General features: G+C 42.9%; 1 protein-coding gene across 3 annotated transcripts in view; it reads left to right on the top strand.

The window, feature by feature from the left end:
- CAPN6 (calpain 6) overlaps nt 1-25,112 on the top strand; it is an 84,318-nt gene that overhangs the window by 4,810 nt on the left and 54,396 nt on the right. For all 3 annotated transcript variants that reach the window (XM_067548236.1, XM_067548237.1, XM_067548238.1), the window contains exon 2: nt 6,419-6,598. In XM_067548236.1, coding sequence (XP_067404337.1) covers nt 6,434-6,598 — 165 coding nt within the window. In that variant the 5' untranslated portion in view covers nt 6,419-6,433. The remainder of the gene's footprint in view (nt 1-6,418; nt 6,599-25,112) is intronic.

The following is a 25,112-nucleotide window of genomic DNA, read 5'->3' as shown; positions in this document are numbered from 1 at the left end:
ATGTTTTTCTCCAAATGGTTCTGAGCAAAGTGGAAATTTCACAGCTGGGCTTTTAGTACAGACTTGAAAAGCCATAACTTTTTAAAGCCCTTAAATCTGACCAAATAGAAACAGACAAAGCAGTAGAAAATTCTTCTCCTTGTTTCCTGGAACCTTCTTACATGATGAATCTTTCGGAAAAATAGTTCAGAGCTAGTAGTAATTTAAAGCTTCTGGCTGTAAAACTAGTTTGCTGGTCTAGCCATTGTGAAGTGAGTTCTTGAAGTGCTTGTTACCAGGAAGAGATGTAGTTTTACTAAAATACCAAAAAGTATGTTTGATCTCAATTCAATAGCTGGGTTTTTATTTTGCTTGTGAGATTGTTTATTTCTTTGTTTGTTTTTTAAATAGGAGTAGTTAAAGGAGGAAAGGAAATGTTTTGGCACAAAATATCTAGCAGGCTACATAAGCATAACTAAAAACAGGAGGGAGGGATGAAACAACAAACCCAAGATCTTGACTTGGGCTGTAAAAAATGATTAAACTCCTTAAAATCTGGATGCACTGGCCGTCTAGTTCCATTAGCCCAACTCCTTAAAAGTTCTGCAGACCTGCCCAGATGCTATTCACATATCTATCCCTACCAAAAAAAGCCCCCTTCACCAGCCAGAAAGGGAAGTACAGGGAGGTCATCTCAAAAAGCTTAATGGAGTGTGCAATGGAGATTTCTGAGACCGGGGGACATTATCCTAAATCTCTGTTCTGTGTATCCAGTTGGAAGGAGAGAGAGAGCTCTTATCCATAGTCATGCACAATTGCAGAACAAATACAAAATATATATGACTAAAAATGTTCTCTGTTTTTGTGTTGGCTTTTGTGTGGAGGCCTGTGTTTATGAATTCTGTGTACAGAACTGGATGTATAATGAAGTAAATGCATTTCCAATAAATCAGGCTCCTCTCTTTGAAGAGACATCCACATAAGAAGGCCTCTCAGAGATAAGTTAGGCTGCAGAACTGAAAAGCAACTTAGTGCATGCTTTTATTAAGATGAAAACTGCCTTTGTGATTCACTGCTGTAAAAATAAGATATGCTTGTAGACAGCAAAACACACTAGCTGTGGATATCTGTTCTTAAAGAACATCATTTACTTTTAAAAAGTCACACTTCTCTCTGAAACTTTCTAACCTGCAAGGTACTTAGTAACAGCTATGATGACTAAAATTGACAGATCAGCAAAGAAATATCTTTATCTTTCTCCATTATTTTCAGCATGTTTCCTGTGTGCATTTGACAGCACTTAGTGTATAAGCGTTTTGACTGCTTTCCCTGCATGGACAGTTAATACGCTTTCTCTTTTGTTTTTCTGGGTCTTCCACACAGCACCAGGGTGTTAAAAGTTATTGTAAGTAAGTGTTCAAAGTTATTGTAAAACCTCAAAAATCAGCTGGGGCACTCAGAGGCAGAGTGAATGAAACTATTCTTAACTCTTGTAAAACAGATTGGATTTCAGTTTGATGGCCCTTTAATTTTAGAACTACTGACGTGCCAGGACTCTCCACTTGCAGCTATGCTGAATGTTTTTAGCCCTGCGCCCACTCCAGCTGGAAAAGTGTGGCTACATAGTCACTGTAAGTGAAAATCAAATAATACGCCTGCAGTTAAAATAAGGAAGGGGCCATGTGAGTAGAGGCTTAGCAGAAAGGAGAAGCTCCTGGATTATCTTCACTGTCTATTCTGATGAGCTTACTCCAGTCAAAATCTCCTGGAAACAAACAGTTTAGAAAAAGGATTTCAAGCCTGATGCTAATTCCTAGGAAGTGCTGAGCATCCTCCACTCCAGTCGGTTTCAGCTGGAGTTGTGGGTACCCCAGCACCTCCCAAAATAAGCTTTCAGGTCTGCCGCTTCATGGTGTTGTACTGGGTGGGGGAGTGAATGAGGCTTTACATGCCAGTGTCAGCAAGCCTAGCTCGGGGAGTCTAAAGAATGTAAAAGTAAAGAGCACTGCTGCAACCTGATCAAGTCAAGGGTGCGTGAGCTGTACTGGAATCTACTGACCTGTAGCATTTTTCTGTCTGAAGTACTTGCTTTCTTTGCATAATGCTGCCCAGCCTATAGAGCAATGCTGGCCAGGTTCTCAAATGGTAGTCATATATTTTTAGGACCACTCGTTCGCAAGCATTAGACGGGTGATGTTTCTCATCACATGACTGTGTACTGAGCCCTCCAACGCACTCAGGAGAGGTCGCCAAGCCTTGCTGTGTATGCTTGTAAGTCCAGTAGGAATGTCAGCAGTGTAAGATGTACGTATTTTATAGTGGCTAACCAAGAGGGTAGGGGCTGTAGGGCTGCCAACAGTCCCTATATTACAAGGGACGTCCCTTGTTTTTTCATCTGTGTACAACAAGATCAGGAGTTGCTGCAAAAAGCAGCACGAAATACCCCTGGCGAATGCAGGTGAGTACTGCCTGGCATTATTATTTATTGTTTAATAATTATTTTGGGAGGCGGTGTGGGGCAGGGGTGCTAAGAAAACAGTCCCTTTTTAAAAAAAATACAATGTTGGCAACGCTAGCTATGGGGTGCTGCTTTTGGAACAACATCCTCTGGCCCATAGAATCATGGGGGTGGGCAATATCATCTATTTCCTCCCCTTCCTCCTCCAGCCATTGTAGTATCTGAGCGCTTCACAATCTTTAATGTAGTTATCCTCACAACACAGCCGTGCCCCTGCACGGTAGGAAAGTACAGATCAGGAACATACTCTCAAAGACGGACGTTTTGCTGTCACTGACATAGCTGAAATCGGTTGGAGCTGGGCTTCTAAATACCTTTAGGATTTGGGCCTAAATGACTTGTCCAAGTGTCTCCCAAATCTCTGGTTTGTAGCCTAACCACTGGACTATTCTTCCTCACTATGGTGCCTACTAACTAGCGAAACTGACTCCTTCCAACACCACTGGCCTGGAGACCCAGGCAGCTAGGCAGATATCGGTTAGATGATGTTCTTTATTTTATGACTCCATTTCTATATGGCTGCAATATAAGCTGTTGTGTAGTAGTTGGGGGTGGAGGTTTGGATTGGAATTCACATCCAGTACACGGCAGCGAGAGGGGGGATGGGTAAAGTCATTAAAAACCTCTCTCTGTGAATTATGCAATGACAAGTTGAAAACCTCACCCCCTGCAGCTATTTTAAGAACAAGCGTATCTTGCAAATAGACTCGTTTGAGATCTTCGTTAGCCAGTGGAGAATTTTTAATGAGCGAGCATCAGTGAGTGTTGTCAGGAGGTAATAATCTGTATTCCACTCAAATTAGCGTAATTAATTTTTCTCAGTTATCTCTTTTTTTTTTTTTTTTTAATTGTCAAAATATTCTGCACTTGACTTGAGGGGAAGGAGGGAGAAGCAAATCTACTTAAGGTTCCTTGTCTTTGGAGACCAACCGCCAAATAGGATATCCTATGGTAACTTCTTTCAGGATCATTAATGAGAAAAGAATTGCCCTTAAGAAAAGAGAAACCGTTTAGAATGATTCAATAGCACTGAGCTGTGGTGCCCCTGAACAGCCAGTATACATGCTGTTGAACTCAAAGGCTGTTCGTATTGATATAGGGAAATATCTTCCTCTTTGAATCACTTAGGTGGTAAAAGATCATGTGATCTAATCCTGAAGGGATTTCAAAAATGCCCCTTGATTTCAATGGGACCAGGATTTTCCCCAAAGTCTTTATACTTGATGAAAACTCCCATTTGTTGTCAGCGGGAGTTTTGCCTGAGTAAAAACTGAGGAGTTATTAAGCAGGCACATCAGGATTTGGCCCATGAAAGCTAGAAATGGAAAAGAAATACTGGATGATGGTCTATCACTTGTCTAGTGTGGGATAGTCACCCGGTCTCTGTTGCACTATTCCACGTATGACCCACACCCTAACATCAATACAAATTGGAGATTTTGGCTCTAAAGGAAAATCTGCCGTACTTCATTACACCTTTGGGCCAAATCCTGGCTTTAGGGCATGTGCAAATAAACGCAACAATGGAAGATGATATAGCTGAGGTTAGTCCTGCTTTGAGCAGGGGGTTGGACTAGATGACCTCCTGAGGTCCCTTCCAACTCTAATATTCTATGATTCTATGATAAGATGTGCATCTGATATCAGATCGCTCCTTCCACTTCAGTGGATGAAGGCACTAATACCTAAAGAAGACTGTTAGGATACTTTAATTAGACATGAGAGAACTTTTTCAGATGAAAATTTTGTTCACTGAAAAACGCATATTTGAGACAATCAAAACGTTTTGCAAATGCACGTCAAATTCACTGACTGGTTTCAGCTAGAAAAAAAAATAAAGAAATTCCAAAAAAAGTCAAAATGTTTTAATTCAAAATGATTTTTCATCTCAAATTTTGCTTCAATTTTATTTTTAAACAACGTAAAATGGTAAGAAAGTCTCAAATGAGATGAAATGTTTCAGCTTAAACAGAACATCTTGTTCAACCTAAAATAAAACTTTTTTTTTTTTTTGACTTTTTAGTTTTTGCCTCATAACCAACCGGTCAGTTATTTGCACAGCTTTAACTGTAATTGCATGTCCTGTCACGTGTTATTGCTCCCTATACTCTACAAGGATGTTTTACTGTCACTGAAGTAGAGGACACTCAGTATGTGTTTTTATTATTGCAGATCATTTCAGGGATAGAGGAGGATGTGGCCCTGAAAACAGGAGGGAAAGAAGAGGCAAGGATTCGCCATATAAAGCCATTCCAAGCACACTGTGTTTGTAATCTCCTCCTCCTCTCCAACAGCCATGTAGAAAATGAGACTGTGCAAAATGTTATAAAAGCCATAGACAATCCTGAATAATTTCTGCTAATAATTCCTGGTTTGTAGCATGTTTACTGCAAGTATTCAAAACTTGAGCTGTGTGATTGGTCACCTAAATCTCATGGCATCTTACCTGATTGCATAGTCAGAACTCTTACAATCAGTGCAAACACAGAAAGCAAGTTTCCTAGTCACTTTCCATCAGCATTTTCAAATACCTGCTACTTCTGTGAACATTGCTGCCAGGGAACTCTGTTCACTGAAATAGCCGTAAAAAGCAAAATCAGCCAAATTATATTCCCTTAAAAAATCAAATAGCTTCTTGTGGAAATTGTGTTGCCACCTCTATTCTTCACCATTCATGCACAGAGAAACATAGAAGAGGAGACAATTAGTGGGTCCCATTTTCTACCTGGTGTTGGAGAGAGGAGGGGGCGATTATGAGCACACTTTGCTTGGAATAATCTTGTACGGTCACTTTCCAGGATTATCTGGGTATCTCTTATTTAATCATGTCCCCTCCATTGTGGTGGCCTGGGTCACCGATGCACCTCCATCCCTCCTCTTCCTTCTCTGTGGCACATAATAATCTAGTCTCCTGTGGGCTGTAATATTCTGCTCTCATTTCAGTTGTTGTGTTTAGTGTGCAGCTGCTGGGTGGTGTTTAGTAACCTGTGATGTAAGGAGGTCAGACTAGATCATCTGTGGTCTCTTCTGGCCTTAAACTCTATGACCCTGAATCCCACCAGACCAAAAGAAGACCAAAATCTTCACAGATACTATGTCTTGGGAGCTCACACCCACTTTGTTCAGAGTTAACCTTCCAAGAACCCTAGCACTATCAGCCAAGAAAGAAAGTTCCCCAAGTACCTGCACTGTCCAGAATCTTCTTTACTATTCTTACTGATGAGATGCATCTCTCCAACTCAAAAATTAGGACCTGTGTAATATTCTAATATATAAATCCTTTTGTTTTAAGAGTTCATGATCTCACCCTAGCCTAGTCTAATTTGTAATTCACCTTTTATCTGACATCAGTTTATATTTTTGCCTAGAACTGCTGGTTGTACAATGTTTGTTTTAAGAGGGTGATGGGGATATGAGGAGATGAGGTGATCTGAGAGGCTAGGCTGAGGGAACTAGGTTTGTTTAGTCTGCAGAAGAGAAGAATGAGGGGGGATTTGATAGCAGCCTTCAACTACCTGAAGGTGGGTTCCAGGGAGGATGGAGCTAGGCTGTTCTCAGTGGTGGCAGATGACAGAACAAGGAGCAATGGTCTCAAGTTGCAGTGGGGGAGGTCTAGGTTGGATATTAGGGAAAACTTTTTCACTAGGAGGGTGGTGAAGCACTGGAATGAGTTCCTAGGGAGGTGGTGGAATCTCTATCCTTAGAGGTTTTTAAGGCCCAGTTTGACAAAGCCCTGGCTGGGATGATTTAGTTGAGGTTGGTCCTGCTTTGAGCAGGGGGCTGGACTAGATGACCTCCTGAGGTCCCTTCCAACCCTAATCTACTTTGATTCTATGATATTGTGGTGGGGGATCAGGGAGGAATCTCTAAAACACTCTAAAGAGGTTTCCAAATTTACACAAACCCTTAATCTTAATCTAGGCTGAACAGAGGACTATGTTTTCATCAGTGAAATCTTTCAAAGACCAGAAGTATCATGAACTCAAGCAGCAGTGCATCAAACAAAGACGACTCTTCGAAGATCCTGAGTTTCCAGCATCAGACGAGTCCCTTTTCTATAACAGGTACCCCCCTGGAAGAGTGGATTGGAAGCGCCCAAAGGTAATTTACAACATTTGTGATGAAAGGAGCCCAGTTTCTGTAGCTCATCTGCAAGGTTAACAGAATCCTTTTCATTCCTAGTCACCATTCAGTGGTAAAATATAATTTACTAAACAATTCTTCTCCTCCATCCCACCATCACATTTATTTCATACAGTTGTAAGGTAGAAACACCAGATTTTCTGTGTCAAATTGCTGTCCAGACTACAATGCCTTAGTATATGAAGACATAATGTGAACTAAATGCTGTGCGTGACTAATTGTGTTTTCTACTGTTGATAGCTCTCTAACATAAAACCAAAAATATGAGGTCACTGTAATCTTAGCTCCATTTAAATCAACATTCTCTGTAATTCACTGAAAAAAACATTATCTGTAGTAGATCACTCAATACAGTAATATGTTCTTGGAGTAAAATATTAATTACCTGGGTCAGTCTGCAGAGATGTCCCTGTTTGGCCTACTGTGCTGACAGAAGTAGTACAATAATGGTGATAGTCTTGGTTAATCATGGTTTCAATTTGTGATGTATTGAAAACTGTACTAAAATGACAAGTTATCAGTTTAAGCTTGTAAGGGGTTTTCTGGTCCTCCTTTCAGGCGAGGGGGCTCTGTAGGGAAATGTGCAATCTGAGTTTTGAGAAGTAAGTCTGGAAAGAGCCAGCCTAGAAGAAGATGAAATGACGTGTGCCTCTCTGCCTTTGGGAGCAGTCTGCTTTGTCTCTCTCTGATTTTGATTCTTGTGTGTAAGGTTTTGGATTTTAAAAAAGGAAGTAGTGTTATGTTGCAACTTTCCAGCAAAAGTATTTTATATTTTTACCTAACATCTCTGTTTGTATGGCATGAACACTACACACTTCCTTATCTGCCACTTCTGGAAGCCCTTTCCAGGAGTACAGGAATTGCCATACAACATTGTATTCTATCTATGTTTTTATACCATGCTCATGACCGTAGTAGCTGAGTGCCTTCCAATTGTGCATTAAACAACATGACTACACATCTGTCACATGTTGTTTCTCTCTTCCTCTCCCCAGAGGGAGAAGTGTGTGTACTGAAGTGTCTCTCTTTTTTTGGTAGGGTATTATTTTTGTTATAAATATACCTGTCGGTATGTGTTTGTATTAGAGAAGGCAAGGTCAAAGCACTGCACCTCACACACTGAGCAGACGATGGTGAGGTTTGTGATAGTCCTTAGTTTTTGCAGGAGTTTATTCCACAGTCTCAGACCATCTCTGGAGAAGTTCTGTCTCCCGCACAGACAAGCTTTACTTTTACTGTAGAGAATTCCATTGCGCCAGAGTAGCATAGCTGTTGACCATGAGTAGCAAAGCCCTTTGTCCCAGAGCTGTAGATGATCTTTTTGTTACCCTGGCCACGAAGCATGAGGCCACAAAGCACTTTGAAGATCATGACTGAGAACCAGACTCCCTCTAATCCAGTTTCTGACAGTGTCCAGTACTAAATTTTTCAGTCGAAGGTACAGCCCCCTACAGAAAATTTGGTAGAAATTTTTTTTTATGCACATGCATGAACACTTTTTTTTAACTGTCCTATAGAATTGAAATGTATTTCCCCCACTGTAGAATTCTACAGGCAGGGGCACCATTTAGGTGTGGCAAGGGGGCAGAAGCCCCCTGCCCCCTAATTTCAGAACATCTGGGAGCAATGTTTCTTGCCCCTCTTCCCTGCTTCCCTCACTGATCTAGTCTTTGCTCAGCTAATAAGAATGCAGAGGTGTGGCAGAGCCAATAGCAGGGCTGGGAGCTCTGCAACATTTTTCAATCTTGAAACAAAAATGCTCAGCCGGCGGAAGGAAGGAAGCTCTCAAGCAGCTCTAGGCTGTGCTTAGGTCTGGAGATGCTGCAGATTTCATCATGATCTGCCCCTCACCTTCACATGTTGACATGTTAACAAAGGCAGGAGCAAGCTCTTTGTGAAACCAATAGACACGGGGCTGCTCAAGCAGGGAGTGGGCTGCTACCCCAGGCATATTCAGGGGATAATTATCCTCACAGACAGCCCCGCTTTGGAAGTTTCAGACTGCAAGAGCAGCACTGAAGAATGACCCCCTGGAATCTTTCCCTGCTGTAGAACTCTGGTTGTTTTTGCTGTATACAAACCCGGCTCCCCCTCTGCAACTTTCCCTGCTGTGAATAAGCAAGTGCTGTCACATCACTAATATTCTTTAAATTATGCTTAAAACTTTCCAATCAAAAACTTTTTCCAACTCTCTAATTTTTGTAGTGAATGGCAGTGTGGCCATTTATTCTGCCACTTAATCATGCTTGTTTGTGAGAATCTGTCCTTTGCCTACAGTCTGCTTTGGCTCAGTTTACCAGGTAGGTCCTCATAGGCTGTTACACACAAATACTGTGAATGCCTTGATCTTACCAAATCTCCCCAGGGTTGCACTTTTCTAGGACCTTTTTCCCAGAGTACCTTCTGAGGAGGTGCTAGTCCTTCCTTATATGTGCAGATACAAGCACCTGCTGCCCTCAAGCAGCCATTTTGAACCTGTGTGTCTGCTGTGCTGTATGTCCTTCTCTTCCAACTGGTAAGTAATCTTAGTTCCTCTTGTACTCTCTAATATTTCTGAGGGTGGCAGAGTCTCACAAACTTAAGTACCTCAGCAAATATCATTGAAGAGATGTTTACTCTCTCAAACCCTTACAGCATCACACTAGAAACCTCCTTCCCACTTAATCCTTTGTATTTACTATAACTATTTGTATAAAACCTCCAGGGTACATAAACCCAAGCCAATATGAACAATTTGTAAGATTTGGCCTCCAAAATTGGTTCATTATAGATCCATCCTCTAACATCCATCATTTAATTATTCTAGATAGTGATTTTTTAAGAGATTTTTTTTTTAATGTTTAGTATCTCAACTACTTTTAAGCCATCATTAATTTAATCCCCCTCCTTTGTTTGTAAATTAATGCACTCACTTTCTCTCTAATACTACTTTCCCCCTGGACAAATTTTAACTGTTCATCTTAATTCCTGTAATTTAGTATCAACTCACTTGTGTTAGTGGTGAAAGATCAAGTTATAACACATAATCTGAACATTTCTTTCATGATGGATTAGAAAACGCTCCAAAAATATCATGCCCAAGAATAATTTAGCAATCATGCAGCCACTGGGCTGGCCCTGTATATGACGGAAACCACTTCAAGCCAGGTGGTGGTGCTGCACCCTCAGCACCCTTAGTTCCAACACCTATGACTCATTTAAAAAAAAAAAACAAAAAAAAAACAAGTTATAAAACTGTAGACTACCAAAAAATTTCCAAAACCTTTTTTTTAAAGGGTTACATATGTAGCTCTTAGACCAAGATTCCTGTGCACTGTTTGAACCTCAAACACTGGAGTACTCACTAGGACACTGAAAGTAAAATGAATTAAAAGTAGTCAAACTGATTTTTTTTTCATTGTCTATGTTATACTTATAAAATAAATAGTTGGATTTTATTTAGAGGGACAAGGCAATACACCACATTTATTGTGAATATAAAAATTTTATAAAGCAATTGCATACACACACACAAAGTTCTACAAAGATGGAGTATAGTTACTAGCCTTAGTTGCTCGCGTTAGTCCACTGGCCAGGTGGCTAGGCACGAGGGAGGGAGCAGGGGTCTGTCGGTGTGCACCGATGCTTTTGGAGGATGATTGTAGAACTAAACTTAAAGTTTTTATTTTTGTTTTTTTATAGGGGTAAGCTTTTATGCTACTTTATCGGTTTTGCTTTGTTATGCTGCATTTGCATTTTGGTGTGATTATTAATTATTTATGTTTTGCAAGCATGCCTATTGTTGTTTATTTTGTTTTTGTTTTTTGACCTGGATTTTAGGGTTATTAGGATGGGCAGTTTTTGGCCATTTGGGTTGTAAAAGTTGTTGTTTTGACTTTTTGGAACATTTGAGGCTGGTGCCTTTTTTGTCACTCTTTGGTTTGATATACACACGTTATTTATTATTCATTTATACTCTAACATTTATTTAAAACTTGTAACTGGAAGACACAAGTGGTTTTTAGAAACAATAACTTTTTTTTAATTTAAAACATTTACTACTATTACAAAACATTTTAATTTAACATTGAATTTTTTTGTTTTAGAACATTTGCTGATATTACTTTAAGCGGTGATTTTAAAATGTGACTTTAACAATAGCCACAGTTTTATAGAATGATTTCTGGTAACTTTACAAACAGGATCATTAATGACTAGATATTAGTTTCAGACAACTTATTAATAGTGAACAGATCACTCTACATACACAAAATGCAAAGCCTCACAGAAACTGCCATGGTGGTTTGTTACATACTAAAAGAATAAGGGTATTTCCTAGAGACTCAATATAACAGAATCAAGCTTTGGGCCTACATCTACAGTTAGAGACATGCAGAAAGTAAAGCACATAAGTAGTTACCAACTACATTACATTTTTAAAATTCTCTCATTTGTAGTGACCTAAATCAGTGTTGTCATTATTATCTGCCTAGTCAGTTGTGCATCACGGCAAAGTACGGAAATAAATCAATACATTGGGCTAGTTTGTAAGTGTAGTGTAGTTTGCTGTAGTGTTTGTAAGTGACTTTGGACTATTGGTTAAAGTTGCCCCTCCACCAAAATCTGAAATGATGCCTCTGTCTACAGGGTGGTACAAATAACCTGTCGAAAAGAACTCTACTATATTCTTTATATAAATATTTCTCTAAAACAATTTTCCATCAATCCTCACTAAATTCTACGGGGGGGGAACCCTACTGTAAAGTTCTAGAATATTCTGCCCCAAAGGGGAAATTTCTTCCTAACACGAGGTGGTTAGCTAGTGATTTATACACTGAAACATGATAGTTCATATAGTTTATTTCTCAGGAGAGGACAAAGGAATAGAAATGAGGAGAGACATCATCTCATTAGCTAGGATATGTGGGGCATCAGGTAGCCAGGAGCTAGTGGCATAACCATGTTCCTTTATCTCACTGTAACAACAATGCTGCAAGCCGCTGAGCACCCTCAATTGCCATTGACGTCAGAACAAGCTGAGTGTGCTCAGTAGCTTCCAGCACCTTCTGATCATTGGTACATAGCACATCCCTTTGCTTCTAAACACTTTGCCCTTTCATAGTGAATTGATCAGGGCTTCAGTTAAAAGAACTATGGCCTGGCTCTCTACACAACATTAAGAATAGGAGGAAACCTTATGGACACAGCTGGGTTCCAAAGAATAGTGTTTGCCAACCATCTCCTAGTGAACAAAGCCTCGCTCCAGACATACACGCTGTTCTGGTGGCTTCTGCAATGGGAAATAGGAGGCTCACTGTAGGGGGTCACAGATGTTACTCTACGAAAAGGTGCCTGAGGAATTGCAGGGAATCCATCTCCATAACGGAGCAGGATGGGCCTGATGTTAAATCAAATGGAAAGGAATATAGGCGGCGAGTTATATGGGCCCGTGGTGCCTGTTCTCCACCAATATTCAGGAATGTGGGCCTGGCCCCACCAATATCTCTGTGCTGCTGGGGGGCCGGCTGTGGAGTCTCCCATGGCGCTTGGCCATGCAGGGGCAGGGCAGAGCACCGCGGCCCCCAGGGCCTCCCCCCCCCGGACACACTCTCAGCAGCTGGCCAGGAGCCAGTCCGGCGCTGGCCCCGCCCCCAAGCAGCACGGCGACTGCTCCTCCCTCCTGCCCCACCATCCTTCTTCCTGCCCCTCTCTCACGTGGGCACCCCCCCTCCAGGGGCTTACAAGGCAGGGGTGGGGGGGCGGGACTTGGACCCGTTTTGGGCACCACCAAAAATGATACAACCCTGGTGCCCATGGAAAGGAAGGGGGTCGTGATATTGGAGAAGCAGGGACGCCATCTCCAAAAGGGGCATGTGAAATCATCCCTCTCCTCTGAATCCCCTGAAGTTGGGTGTGAAAATGTCAGCAGCCCCCTTTCCCAGCCCTCCTGCTGGTACATGTCTCAGACTCAGAAACAGCAAAGACTGTCCTGATCAAACGGGGGATTTTCTTTTTCCTGATTATGGAGACTGGGGCAATGTCCTGGCTGCACTGAAGTTAATGGAGCTTTGCCAGTAATTTCCATAGGGACAGGACTTCTCCTGAAACTTAGATGTTTCAAAAGGATGACTATTGCCTGATGGTTGCAATTAACACGCAGATATTTGTACTGGTGTTTGCTAATGGGCTAGTTCATTAGTATCTGTCTTAACAGGAGCCAATGTCACATCGTTCTCTTCTAGCTGTTGCTGACAAGCTGTATGCTTTGACATGCTGATATTATTTTATTTGGCTCTGTTAGTCAGTTTGCAGTGGGCGTTTATGGTCTGTTTATTTTGCATTCCTGAAACTATTCAGAGTCGTACATGAGCAAATAATTCAGAAGAAGTCCAAATAATTTTCAACTCTGCTGAACCATATGGCTTTCCAATGGAGATCCGAATTGGGTTCTATTTGGACAAATACAGGGCAGTGGAGTGTGGAAGCTTTGTAGTTGGATCCATACATTGTTTTCATCCTTAAGCGCAATGAGTTTGGTGGCCCTCACTATTATCCACAGCCTCAATTTTTGGACTAGTGGATAATCTGCATGCAGCAGAAATTTAGGTGAGTTTCTCTGAACTGCCTCCTACCCAGAAAGTGTGCGTGTCCTACTCTCCCACACATTTAAGACTGGAGTTTGGTATCCTACAGGGCAAGGAAAGACAGATGGGACCAGTTCTAGCTCGCGTTGTTCTGGTCTGTACAGATTTAGATTTTTTCCCCCCATGGTGCTGTTAGTTAATCGTACAAGTACAAAAACTGCAATGTAAAAGAGTTTAGTGAGCAGAGCAAGAAATTCTGCCAGCTCATGTTTTCTAATTAAAAGATAAGATTGTGCACAGGGAAAAGCGAAAGCAATTTTATTATGCAAATAACAATCTGAATCTTAGACAAATACAGAGGTTCCAAGGATTTATTCTGTGTTCTCATGTTTATTGCGGGTTTTCCCTCTTCTCTGGAGAGAGGAGAGAGGAAATATTCAGCAATCACTGACTGAAACACAAAGAAATGAATGAAACACAAAGAGGAAAGTGCTTCAGAGTAGAGAGGGATGTGACCTGAATCATTCTGTTTTCCCTGAGGTGAGCAAAAGGTCTGATTAAGCTCCAGAGTCAGATTCTGTGCTGCACTCCTAGAGGACACAGCACAGGAGTTGGAGTTGAGACAAAGATGCTTTAAACCAACTTTTAGGCTGGCCTGTGGGGCAGTGTGGTGCTTGACAAAAGTTAGCATCGCCCCAAGGGGCTGCCCCAAAACAGTAAACAGCCTCGCATGGCTGCCTAGGAGCTGCTCCTGAGCGAAGACTTGGCGGAACATTTTGTGCCTTTACCAAGCCTTTATGGTGGGTATGGGGGAGAGGAGAGGGTGTGCACAGGAGGGCAGTGTAGGTCTATTTCTGTTGTTCCGATGCTTCCTCTGCACCGAAGGAATTGCCCAGGGGCCTGAGTCTATCCTGCAGCAGAGGACAGAATCTGCCTTCCACTCGCTAAAACACACACAGTTGTACTCTTGCCTCCTGTGTAATGTGTGGAATGACTCCAGTTCTTCACAGGCTCATCATGCACAAGTAACACACACAACACCTGGTTTCCCTTTTCACCAACAGCTTCTCCGTAGTTTCCTACTTGGGGCAGGTTGACTCTGCAGTCCAGGTGTGTGACGGCAGCATGTGTGGATGTACCTGAGGTAGCTTTAATTTAGCATGGGCACCAACAGCAGTGAAACTGCATCAGCATAGGCTTCCGCACAGCTGCCCGAGCCCACCTGGGCTCATTACTGAGGTGGTTAACTCGTACTGAAGTCTGTACTGCTCTGGTTTCGCTGCTATCGGTACGTGAAAGCTAGATTAAAGCTAGCTCAGATATGTTTGCATGTGCAGTTAAACCCCTTGGTGGCAATGTAGACCTACGCTTAGTGAGAGACATGGGCTTGTGGCCTAAGCACAGGACAGGGAGCTAGGAATACCTGACTTCCGAACTGGGCTTTGACACTGACTTCCTCCATGGCCTTGGGCAAATCGCTTATACTCTGTGCTTCAGTTCCCCCCTCCATAAAACATGGCTAACAACACCTACATTCCAGGGATGAGGTAAGGCTGAATTTGCCAGCATTTGTACTGTGCTTTGGCTGTGAAGAGCCATGTAAGTTCTAAGTATGAAAACATGACAGGCCAGCCTGGTGTTCTATTTTTAGCATACATTAATGCTCTCACCCCCTTGCTTAATCCCTAAAATACTGGCGTTTTCCAAGCAAAACTAATTCTAAGGAGGCCATGTCTGCGGAGATATCTCTGCAGAGGTTTTGCTCTGATCTGCTAAAAATAGGGTTTCTAACATGGTGTTCACCCCCCCTCCCCTTTCTTCCTTACACCAGCACCTGTGAGATTAGTGTGTGCTGCTTTTTAAAACCCTGTCAGATTAGCAGCAGTAGCAGGTTCCTCTGGTTGCCATTAATAACCTGTTTTTTAAAGCATGCCTAGGAAGAAGAAGAAGAAAGCCAGTATGGTCTGGTTAAGTGTTCTACCCGAGGATTAAGGATTTGATAAGACGGAAGGCACCATGTATCGCACGGCAATCCCTTGGTGCCGGCTGGAATTCACAGCAAGGGCGAGAGCTGGGGTTTCTCTAGAAAGGCCCCCCAGCCAAACAGCCATTTTGGGCCCAAAGGGCAAGTCTCTTTAATGCACTGTGCCACAGGTTTTTGCCTTACTTGGATGCAGAAGTGGCACCATGTCAGTGCAGCGCCACTGGCAGCAGGGACCAGAAGGTTGTGGGTTCAAACGGCGCACAGCAGTTCAGGCTCAGTCCGTTGCTCTTGCTATAGTGCGGTACTGGGCTGGTGGTGGGCAGCCGCGTCACTCGGAAGGTCTAATGCCACTTGGCGTATCTAGCTCTCTGCTCTCTGCGGTGCATTGGGAAGGGTGCAGCGTGGCCTGCTGGCTGAGCACATCCTGGCCTTTGGGGAAAAAAAAGCAGGCCAATCATCGGCTCCAGTTCCCACTGACATCCACAGGATTTGTGGGCACTTAAAAATCAGGCTAGGTCACCCGTCCTATGCCTTTGTTTTCTCATCTGCAAAATGGGAATATTAGTACTTCACAGGGGGGACGGATGCTTAAGCAGCGAGGGGTCAGCTGTGCTTTTGAGGCATAGCCCTGCATTGGGGGCGAGGCAGAGGCTCGTTGTCACCAGGGGATCTGCGGGAGGCATTCAGAATGCCTTCCAAAGTTCCCTAGCAGGCAAGAAGTATGCTTCCTATTGCACTTCTTGATGGTGTGATGCTTGCTCCTTCCCTCCCCTCCACTGCTCTGGTGCTGTTCTGTGAGACGGTGGAAAGCGGGAGCGGGGCCATCGACCCACATGCTCCCTTTGGGGGCCATGAGAGCGTAGGCACGACAGTTCGGCTTGCCTCTTACGTGGGCTGTACATGGCAGGGGAAGCTGCTTGCTTCCTTCCCAGGTGGAGCCATGTCAGGGCCAGGAAGAAACTGGCCCTGCATGTACAGAAGTGTGCTGAGACCCTGGGATGGGAGGGGCTCTCTGTGTGCTAAGAGAGCTGGTTGAAAAATGCCCGTTGTCTTTCACAGGGACTTTGACATCTTCTTTTTTCCAAAATGTCTTTCAAATTTTGGGGATTATGTCTACAAAACTGAAACCAAACCTTTTTTACTAAAAACAGGGGGGGCTGGGATGAGGGGAACCTGATGGAAACAAACTTTCTGAGCACATTTTTTATTTTTATTTTTTAAAGAAAAAGCCAGCTTCCGGTTTTTTTAAAAATCAAATAGAAAAATGTCCATCTAGTAGTAATAAAATCACCACTCCCCCCTCCCATTCAGATTAACTCACACCCCGCCCCCCATTCATTTTACCTTGGCTTTCCATTCTCCCAGCCAGCTTTTGGGAGCCTGGAGTAGAATGGGATGGCAGAATGAGTGTCCTCTGTGGGAAAAATCGGACTAACCCAGAGAATTACAGGGATTCTCTTCTCTTCTCCTCTCCTCTCCTCCTGCTGGTAGTTGGGCTGTCCTCAGCTGTGTACCCAAGTTAACCCATTGCTGTTGGATGGAAATGCTGCGTCTGTGTGGCGATCATGGTCAATACCAATCTCTAATGAACAATTGGCACTTCACCGCTAATGTAAACACCAACAGATGGTGCAATTAGGCTTGCCTGGGGGAAGATTTAGAGTTTTAATTATTTAAGCTAAAATTGAGAAAGTGTAAGGCATGGTCATCAGAGGTTCTCCTGGCAAAGGATATTAAATCCTAATTCTATCTTTGTCGGTGGTAAGCAAATAATAATAATGATAATTCCCCTGCTAAGAGAGGATATTCTTGATTATACACAGGGAAAGCAAAGTGGGTGGGCTTGTTTGTTTTCAGATATCAGTGATAGGTTCTGAATTATTTGTTGGGGAAAGAGAGAGTTATTGATTCTCATTCTGGAGGATCAAACTTTCTTCTCTGGTTTCCCCAGGTGACCCTTTCCCAGGGCTAGCAGGTTTCTGCATGGTTGTAAACCGTGTTATTACTGTCCTCTGCACAGCGATGAATAGAATATAATTTGTACCCTATCACGTTATAAAGACAGTGGAGGTTCTTTTCCTGGAAGATAACACAGAAGGACTCTTGCTGGGAATGGTGCTGTGATGTTATTTGCCGCCTCTCAAGAATCTGAGAGTCCCAGAGACAAAACCACACAATGGATTCATTTTCCCTCTCTTTTATTAAATAACATTAACTCCATCACGTCAAGGGTCAGATATAGCTAGGAGGCTGGAGATTGCATAAACATGGTCTGCTATTTGCATCTCTTAAGTTTTTAAAAAGCTGTTGGGGTGTTTATGGCCCCAATTCTCCCCTCTACCACTCCAACTTTACATGAGTGACATTCCAGTGCTTTCAGTGGGGTTACAGCAACCCAGGCCCTGTGTGTTCAAAGCTCCGTACAGACACCAGTTACTCAGGTAGGTATGGTAAGTATTATCCCCATTTTACAGATTGGCAAACTCAGGTAGGGAGGTGAAGTGACTTGCCTAAAGCTCCACGCCACGCAAACAGCAGAGATGGCATTAGAACTTGGACATTTTGGCTCCCAGTCCAAGTGCTTATTTTCTCAAGATTATGCTGGGCCTTGTAACTGATGGGAAGGGGTGTCAGTCATCCTAGCAGCCAGGAAATAAAATCTCTCACCAGTTGTGAGTGCTGACTTGGGCTTTTGAAACCCCTCCTGCAGGCAACACCTGTCTCGGAGGAACATTACAGAGCTCCCTTTGAGGAAACAGTGGGCGTAGTGTTTTGACAGCAATTTTTTCCCCATGTGCCCTTTTGTTTACAAAACACCTTTTCAGGTCTGAAGTTGGTAGACGGAATTTACTCCTCCCTCCTCTTCCTGGCCCTTCCATGTAAGAATGTGGGAAAGGGGCCTGATCTGAAAGCTGGATTCAGAGCTTGCAAACTTCAAAAGCTTCCAGGAGCCCTATGCTGGCACTGACCTAAGAAAACCAGACAGGTTCAAAAACACATCACTGTGGCCTCAAGCAATGGAAGTGCTTTTCATTGGTTTTAGTGGCAATCCCTTGGGAGCATCTGCAGTTCACCTGTGAACGTTGTGGTCCGCTAATGTGCAAATTAATACCAACAGCTAAGCCTCATATGATGCCTCATTTGCATCTTTTTGAACTATAAGCACACACGGAGTAGACGACTCTGGGAACGTGGATGCATATTTTTAAGTTGGAATGTAAATCTCAGCTGAGTATTCATAGTGTTCAGGAATCTTTTTATCTGGATCACAGGCCAGTTTTCTTTCAGCACATGGAGGCATTGGAGAGAATATCAAATGTGGCCTGGACTGAAGATTGCTGTAGGAAACCCAACCTCTACCAGTTTAGGGTTCTTTTTTCTTCTCCCCCTTATGGTGGTTCTCTGGTACTGAAATAGGGAGAAAGTGGACTGTATTGAAGCAAAGGGGGGAAAGGACATTAGAGGATTTTGACATGCACTAATCTAATGTAAAGTTCAGGTGGTTGCTTTTATTTGTCCTTTCTCTGCATCGCAGCGGCCATAACGCTACACACAATGATTGCTGCCCTGTACAAATGATATATGGAATATGAAGACTTAGGGTGTAACAACTATAAGACCATATATGTGCCATTTAAAGGTTGTATTGATACATAAGTTGCCCTCTAAAACAATGAAAGGGGCTCCTAGGGGATTATTAAATCTTCGAAGTATTGGCTTAATATTCTAATATGTAGTGTTATACACTGTAATTGTCGGTGATTAACCACACGGTCACTAAAAGGGAGGTTAATACTTTAGGGCCACCATTTTACTTTCCAGGAAAAGCAGATGTAAATGTTGATCTTTAGCTTCACGTTCTTCCAAGGGACTTTTTGCTCTAACCATGAGAGAATGCAAACAAACATGTGACTTATTCTAGGTCCTACCAGCTGCACATGTAGTCTAAGACAGCAGACCAGGCATATTTGCATCTTTTTCAGGAAATCAACCAAGATGTGTGTTTGGTGTAATTTTTTTCCCTCTTTCAGCCTTCAGGATCTGTTATAAAAGATGTTTAAAGAATTATATGCAAAAGCAGCCTTTAAAGTAAGCAAATTTAAAGACACAAAACCTTAACAGTATCTCTTTAAGAAAATGTGCTATGTTTGGGATCAAAATGTTCTGACAGATTTATGTATGAGAGATACAAGGTGGATGAGGTAATATCTCTTCTTGGACCAACTTCTGTTGGTGCAAGACAAATTTATGACCTTACACAGAGTTCTACTTCAAATTTATGCCTGGCAATCAGAGGGCGGGTGGAAGGTTTAGGCAGAAATTACAGTCCTGTCATGCAGGCTGAAATTGTGTAAGCAAGTATGTCTGATGTAGGCATCTATATATGATGTGATCTCATGTATGTTGGGATGGGGTTGGGGGGAACTATCAAAAGAAAATGATTTTTAAATGACTGTAAATCATCTAGGTTCTTTAATAAACCTGTACGTTAAATACCTTGGACTGGGTGCTCGCAGTGATCTCTGCGTTCCATAGAAGCCTGTCAATGAAGTCTGAACACATGGAACATTGATTTGACAGGGGGTTATAGCATTCTTGACTCCTGATTATTCTGAGTCCTATTGCAACCATCCATCATTCTAACACGAATGTCATTCTTCTAACTGGGAAGAGCTGCTTTCCGAGAAGCTGGCTGATTTAGTCCCTGTGGTGAAAGGAGAAGTGGGTCCTGGGGAAGGAGGTGTTAAATCCACCCCAGCTGCAGTATCTCCGATACCTGGCACAGCTCCCAGAGAGGCATGTGGCAATACTAAAGCATGCTCTTCACACGCGTTACCCTAGCAACTCCACATTCAAATGGCCGAGAATGGCAATGACATTCTGCAGATGATGATCTAGTTATTATTAAGTCAAATTGTTTTCAGGTTGTTCGTTTTAGTTTTCAGCCAGATGGAAAAAGCCCATGTGTGTAGTTTGGGGGGGAGGGTGAGAGTGTGGGGGATGTTGCCCCCCAAACTGCAAGACTCTGGCAGGCATGGAATCTGCCCCTCACACGTGGCATCGTTGGCCTGGGTGGAGCTGACCCCAAATATAGAAGTCAGACTATGCCTATGAAAAACTCTCAGGGATCTTCTCAGTGAATTGTCACGAAACCAAGGCCTTGGTGTAACCAGGACTACTTCTTTATGTATATTTCTTTGACAGGTGGCATTTTAACCTCCATTCCCTTCTCAGCCTTGTTTTCCTGTTGAAGAAACTGGAATTAGGACTATCGAGCTCTTTGGAGTTTATGAGAAATTTTAATGGAGCTGAGCTGAAGAAGTGGGTGGCTTTAGCACCAGTCCAAGATCCCATTTTTGCATCTTTGCTACTGAGAATAGGACAGAAGCCTTGCTACTTAAGAATAGGATTTTTAAAGACACCTGGAGGTTTTGGATGCCTGCTTCCTATTCATTTTAATGGAAAATGGGTGTCCAAATAGTGGTCTTTACAATTCTCAGCATAACAGTTTAAAACAATGACCTCAGGTCAGATTCTTATCTTTGCTGTGGTGGTGTAAATCTGGAATAACTGTGATCAGAATCTGGCCTCTTTGTATTTGATTTAGGGAAATTCATTGATTGTGCTAACTTTCAGCAGGATAAGCAAACATTTAATGCCGGGTGAGATATTTTTTCCCAAATTGCTATAGAATAGGAGTTATCATTTGCATCTTACCCTGGAGTACCTATACAGAAATAATAGACAAGCTTTGTGTGTGTGAGAGGAAGCTTAACTAATTAAAACTAAATGTGTATGATTTTAGCAGTGTCCTGGTATTACTCTTGTATATTAGGACTAGTCTTTCCCATGTTTTAAAGCCCAGAAAGATGCCAGCAACACTTAACCAAGCATTCTTTCCTCATTTAAAATTATCCTTTGGAATGTATGTGAATATTTTTGTGGACTATTGGTTATGAAGTGTTTCCAAGGGGTGAGGTTTGAGAATCCAGTTTGGACCAACCTCTAGGATTTAGGCACATAAAAGAAACCTAGAATTGGGCAGCACTGGCTCTGGGGTTCTTACTGGGAGGAATTCCCTCAGCAACTAATGTGGGATCTGCACCTGTGTCAATTTGGTCAGCTGATGAAAAAGGAAGGGAGTCCGAGTGAGTTTCAAAGTCAATATTTTCTCCTGGAAGTTTTCATTTGTTATAATGGGTGCTCAAATGTAATGTGAAAATTTGAAAAAATCCCTATTATCAGCCTCCTGGGCACACAGCTCCGGCACACAAACTCCTGATGCTAAAATAAGCTCTCCCTTGGACCATTTAAAAATAAAATAAATATTCCACTGGCAAAATCATTCCCCACTGCTCTGGAGGAACAATGTGTGAGAGAACCATCATTGTGCTCCTGAACTTTGACAGCACTTTGACACCACAGTCCTAGGCTAGCTACGAAAACTCTAGGTAGACGGTGGGTGCGTGTAAGGTGGGGTTGTAGACAGGCAAGTTATGGTCTCCCCCTACCCATGGGTATGTTTACAGCCATTTTGTGTGCATGAATGAGAGGTTTTCATACCCTCCTCTGTATGAGCGAATAGCTTTGGCAGTGTAATTTGGCTTAGTGTGAACGAGAATCAGGCCTGCTTATGTTCACACCTGTTTGGAAACTTGCAGAGAATTTCCTTAGCCTACCTCACAATAATCCAAGTTTCACTTTTGGTCAAAAATTCCAGTGATTCCTGCCAACCTAAACAGATTCTGCCCCATCCTCAGTCTTTCCTCAACTCACTCTGCAGAGATTTCTGCGAGTAAGTGTTGGAATTACCTGGGTATTAAACCTCAAGCGTGGAGTTGAGACAAGACCCTTACAAACACAGCTGACTAAATTTCTTCATCAAATGGCATTCAGGAGAGAGCATCTCACATTAGCCGTGTAAATCGCTGCTAACAACTGGCATCATCATAGTGGACTGGGGAAATTGCAGAGCACCAACAGAAGCAGCAAAGAGTATTCAACATAATCCCCCTTTGTTTAAGATTAATGTTGTGATTTGCCTGCTCCCATTGCCAGCTAATCTCTGAGGGAACATATTCTCCAAAAAGAAGAAAAAAGGCCTTGTTGCCTGCATGGAAAAGAGAGAGCAGTAGCAAGCTATTACCCCTCCCCTGATGCGTTAGTGCTTCTATTACGGGACCCCAGTGGAAAGGATGCTATTCCTGACTAGAATTGCTACCTGGGTCTGAGCTGCTGTTCCATGAGTCTGCTCCTTCATCCAGAGCAGTGACACTGATCCCTTCCCAGTGTGTATGAGTCTGACAGATGCTCTGCCGCCTGTCCTGCCTCACATTCCGGCAGGCACTTTAATTAGAGCGTTTACTGTCAGGGGTTTGGGCTTGAGAACATTTATGTTGACATCTTTTGAAGATTTGGATTTTTTTTTTTTTTTTTTTAAGTAACCTCAGTCCCTGAAATGCAATGTATTAATTAATAGGCCTTTTGCTGTGGGCTCACTTGATGTGTGTTAAACCACGAGAGAACTAGGTGCAGATTGTGTTCTTCTATCTGACTGAAACTTGCAACAAAGACAAATTTAAAAGCGAAGGTCAAATTCTGTTCTTGGTTAGGTCAGTATAAACTCAGAGGAAGGCCCCTGAAATCTCCGTGCATCTCCCATAATGTCATTAACAGTATCCCATTGGAGGCAATGCCATGCTGATTCCAAACATAGTCCTTAGACTTGGAGTCACAAGGAACCCTTCTCCCCCCCCATACACCCACTCCCCATCACACACACAATATTGGCAGGGACCCTGTTAGGGGAGCAATGCAGGATGTAGGAGGAGGTTGGGCTTTGGGTGCACATAGTAATACTAGTGTGAATCCAGGGAAAACCCATTGCATTTTGAAAGCAATGAACGAAGCATTTTTTAAATTACATTTTATTAGAAATTAGAAAAGCCAAGAAAATAATACATTATAGTTTCCTCCCCATAAAGGCCAGCTTTTAATCTGATTAGTAATAAGACTGATGGAAAAACGCAACCATTCAAGATGGACGGTGCATTGCTGTTCTGTGTGGAAAGGAATCCAAGAATCATGGAGAAGTTACTGGAGATACTGCAGCAAAAACACCATCTTCTGAAAGGGCTTGTGTCTATTTCCAGAGACGACGACTTCTTAAGAATGCTCTTTCTCTGTTTTATCTGGGTCTTTGATTCAGTTTCTGTGTCCCCGTTGGACTGGCCCAGTTGATTGGTTAGACTGTGTGCAGAGAAAAGGGCTCATTGTACAGAGAACACCCCTCCGCCCCCTGACAGTCAAATGGGAACAACTGTATTCTGTTGATCCATCCCAGCCCTGATGCTGACCTCAGCCAAGATTCAGGTCTCACAGGGCAACACGCAGCTGTATAAACCCTGCCCGCTTCCCATTTTTAGATAGGAATCTGCTTTTCAAATTAGACTTGGATTCCTTCTGCAGGCCATGGGTAGGATAAGCATATTGAGGAGCACAATTCTCTGGAGTCCAGCCACAAACTCTGAGTTAGTGAAGCTCTGAAAACCTTGTGTAATATTAACACAGGCTTCTGTGACACACAGACGCCTAGGGAAAGGGTCCCCTATTGTGTGCAAATAACTCTCACTTTAGACCTGACAAATTCACTACGCCAAACAAGAGGGAGTTGTCACCCTACCCTGGTTAGCCAGTGACATAATGCCAGGCTCAAGTGTTTAGCCTGGCTTTTCAATGGAAAACCATCAGAGAAAACAGCAAACAATCAAACCATCTGGACGTTAAAAAAAAAAAAAAAAAGGAGCCTTACAACAATGCAGGAGTTTGCCTTGATTATGAATAGAAACAATTTTTCAGTATAATACCAAGGAGGGAGAGGTACTTTGGATCCATTCACAGGAGTGGGGGTGTTTTCATGGAAGTTTGGATCCTGGTTCCTGTGAAGGCAGCCAGTTCTGGGTTTGGGGGACAACCACTTGATTAGAGAGGAAAGGTGACTATGAAGTGTAGACCCTAGTATGTGTTTTATGATTTTGTATTTATTATGTATTTGCAGTTTTGTATTTTAACCATTTGTTTCCACCACTCTTGTATCTAGTTAACTCTCCATTGTTACTTAAATAAACCTACGTTTTGTTTTCTTGTAAGTACTCACAAGAGTGGTGACTTCACATAAAACTAGGTAAACTGGGGCACACTGCTCCAGAAGCTCTGGGATGTCTGTGAGTAGCCTGTGTTAGGGGCTGGATATCACATGGGAGCACTTCAAAGGGAGTCAGGGACTGGGGTGCAATTCTTCTTAACCTGCAAGGTGAAGGCAGGGCTGGCTTACCCCAGAGGAGAGTGCCTATAAGGTTGGTAGTGTTAGGGAGCTAACATCCAGTCACCGCAGGCAAGACTCCTTGATGCTGGAGGCAGGGGGTAATAAGGTGACTTAGAGGTGGTCCCTCGACATTCATCCCTGTGTGTACTTGTATGGCTGCCAACAGCATGGTAACTGAGTACTCACAAGGCCCTGTAAGGTAGAGAACTATTATTACCCAGGCTCACAGAGGAAGTCTGTCACAGTGTTAGCAACACTAGGACACCCCACCTTTACCCCGAATCCAGAGGGCTCAGGGCATAACCCAATTAAGGCACTCCCCACCTTTTCCTAATCTGTAGGGCTCCCGGGGAAAGGCACCTACCCTTACCCAGTTCACACGCTAGGGCTCAGGGTCACCCATTCCCAGGCTGTATGGCTCCGGGTGTAACCTGATTAATTTAAGTACCCACCCTTTCCCAATTCGTAGGGCTCTGGGGTGACTCTTCTGTGGGCTTACACGGTCTTTTACCAGTGAAGGAGACTTACACAGTAATAGCCTTATTCTCTATTTATTAACAATCCTACCAACCTCCTCCTTATTGTTCCCATGCACCAATA

The sequence above is a fragment of the Emydura macquarii genome, unplaced genomic scaffold, assembly GCF_026122565.2.
Source record: "Emydura macquarii macquarii isolate MOO-44397 ecotype Brisbane River unplaced genomic scaffold, CSIRO-AGI_Emac_v2 contig_1253, whole genome shotgun sequence".
In the NCBI taxonomy this organism is placed as follows: domain Eukaryota; kingdom Metazoa; phylum Chordata; order Testudines; family Chelidae; genus Emydura; species Emydura macquarii.
Note: the sequence above shows the minus strand (reverse complement) of the source record. Positions and strands in the feature narration are given on the sequence as shown.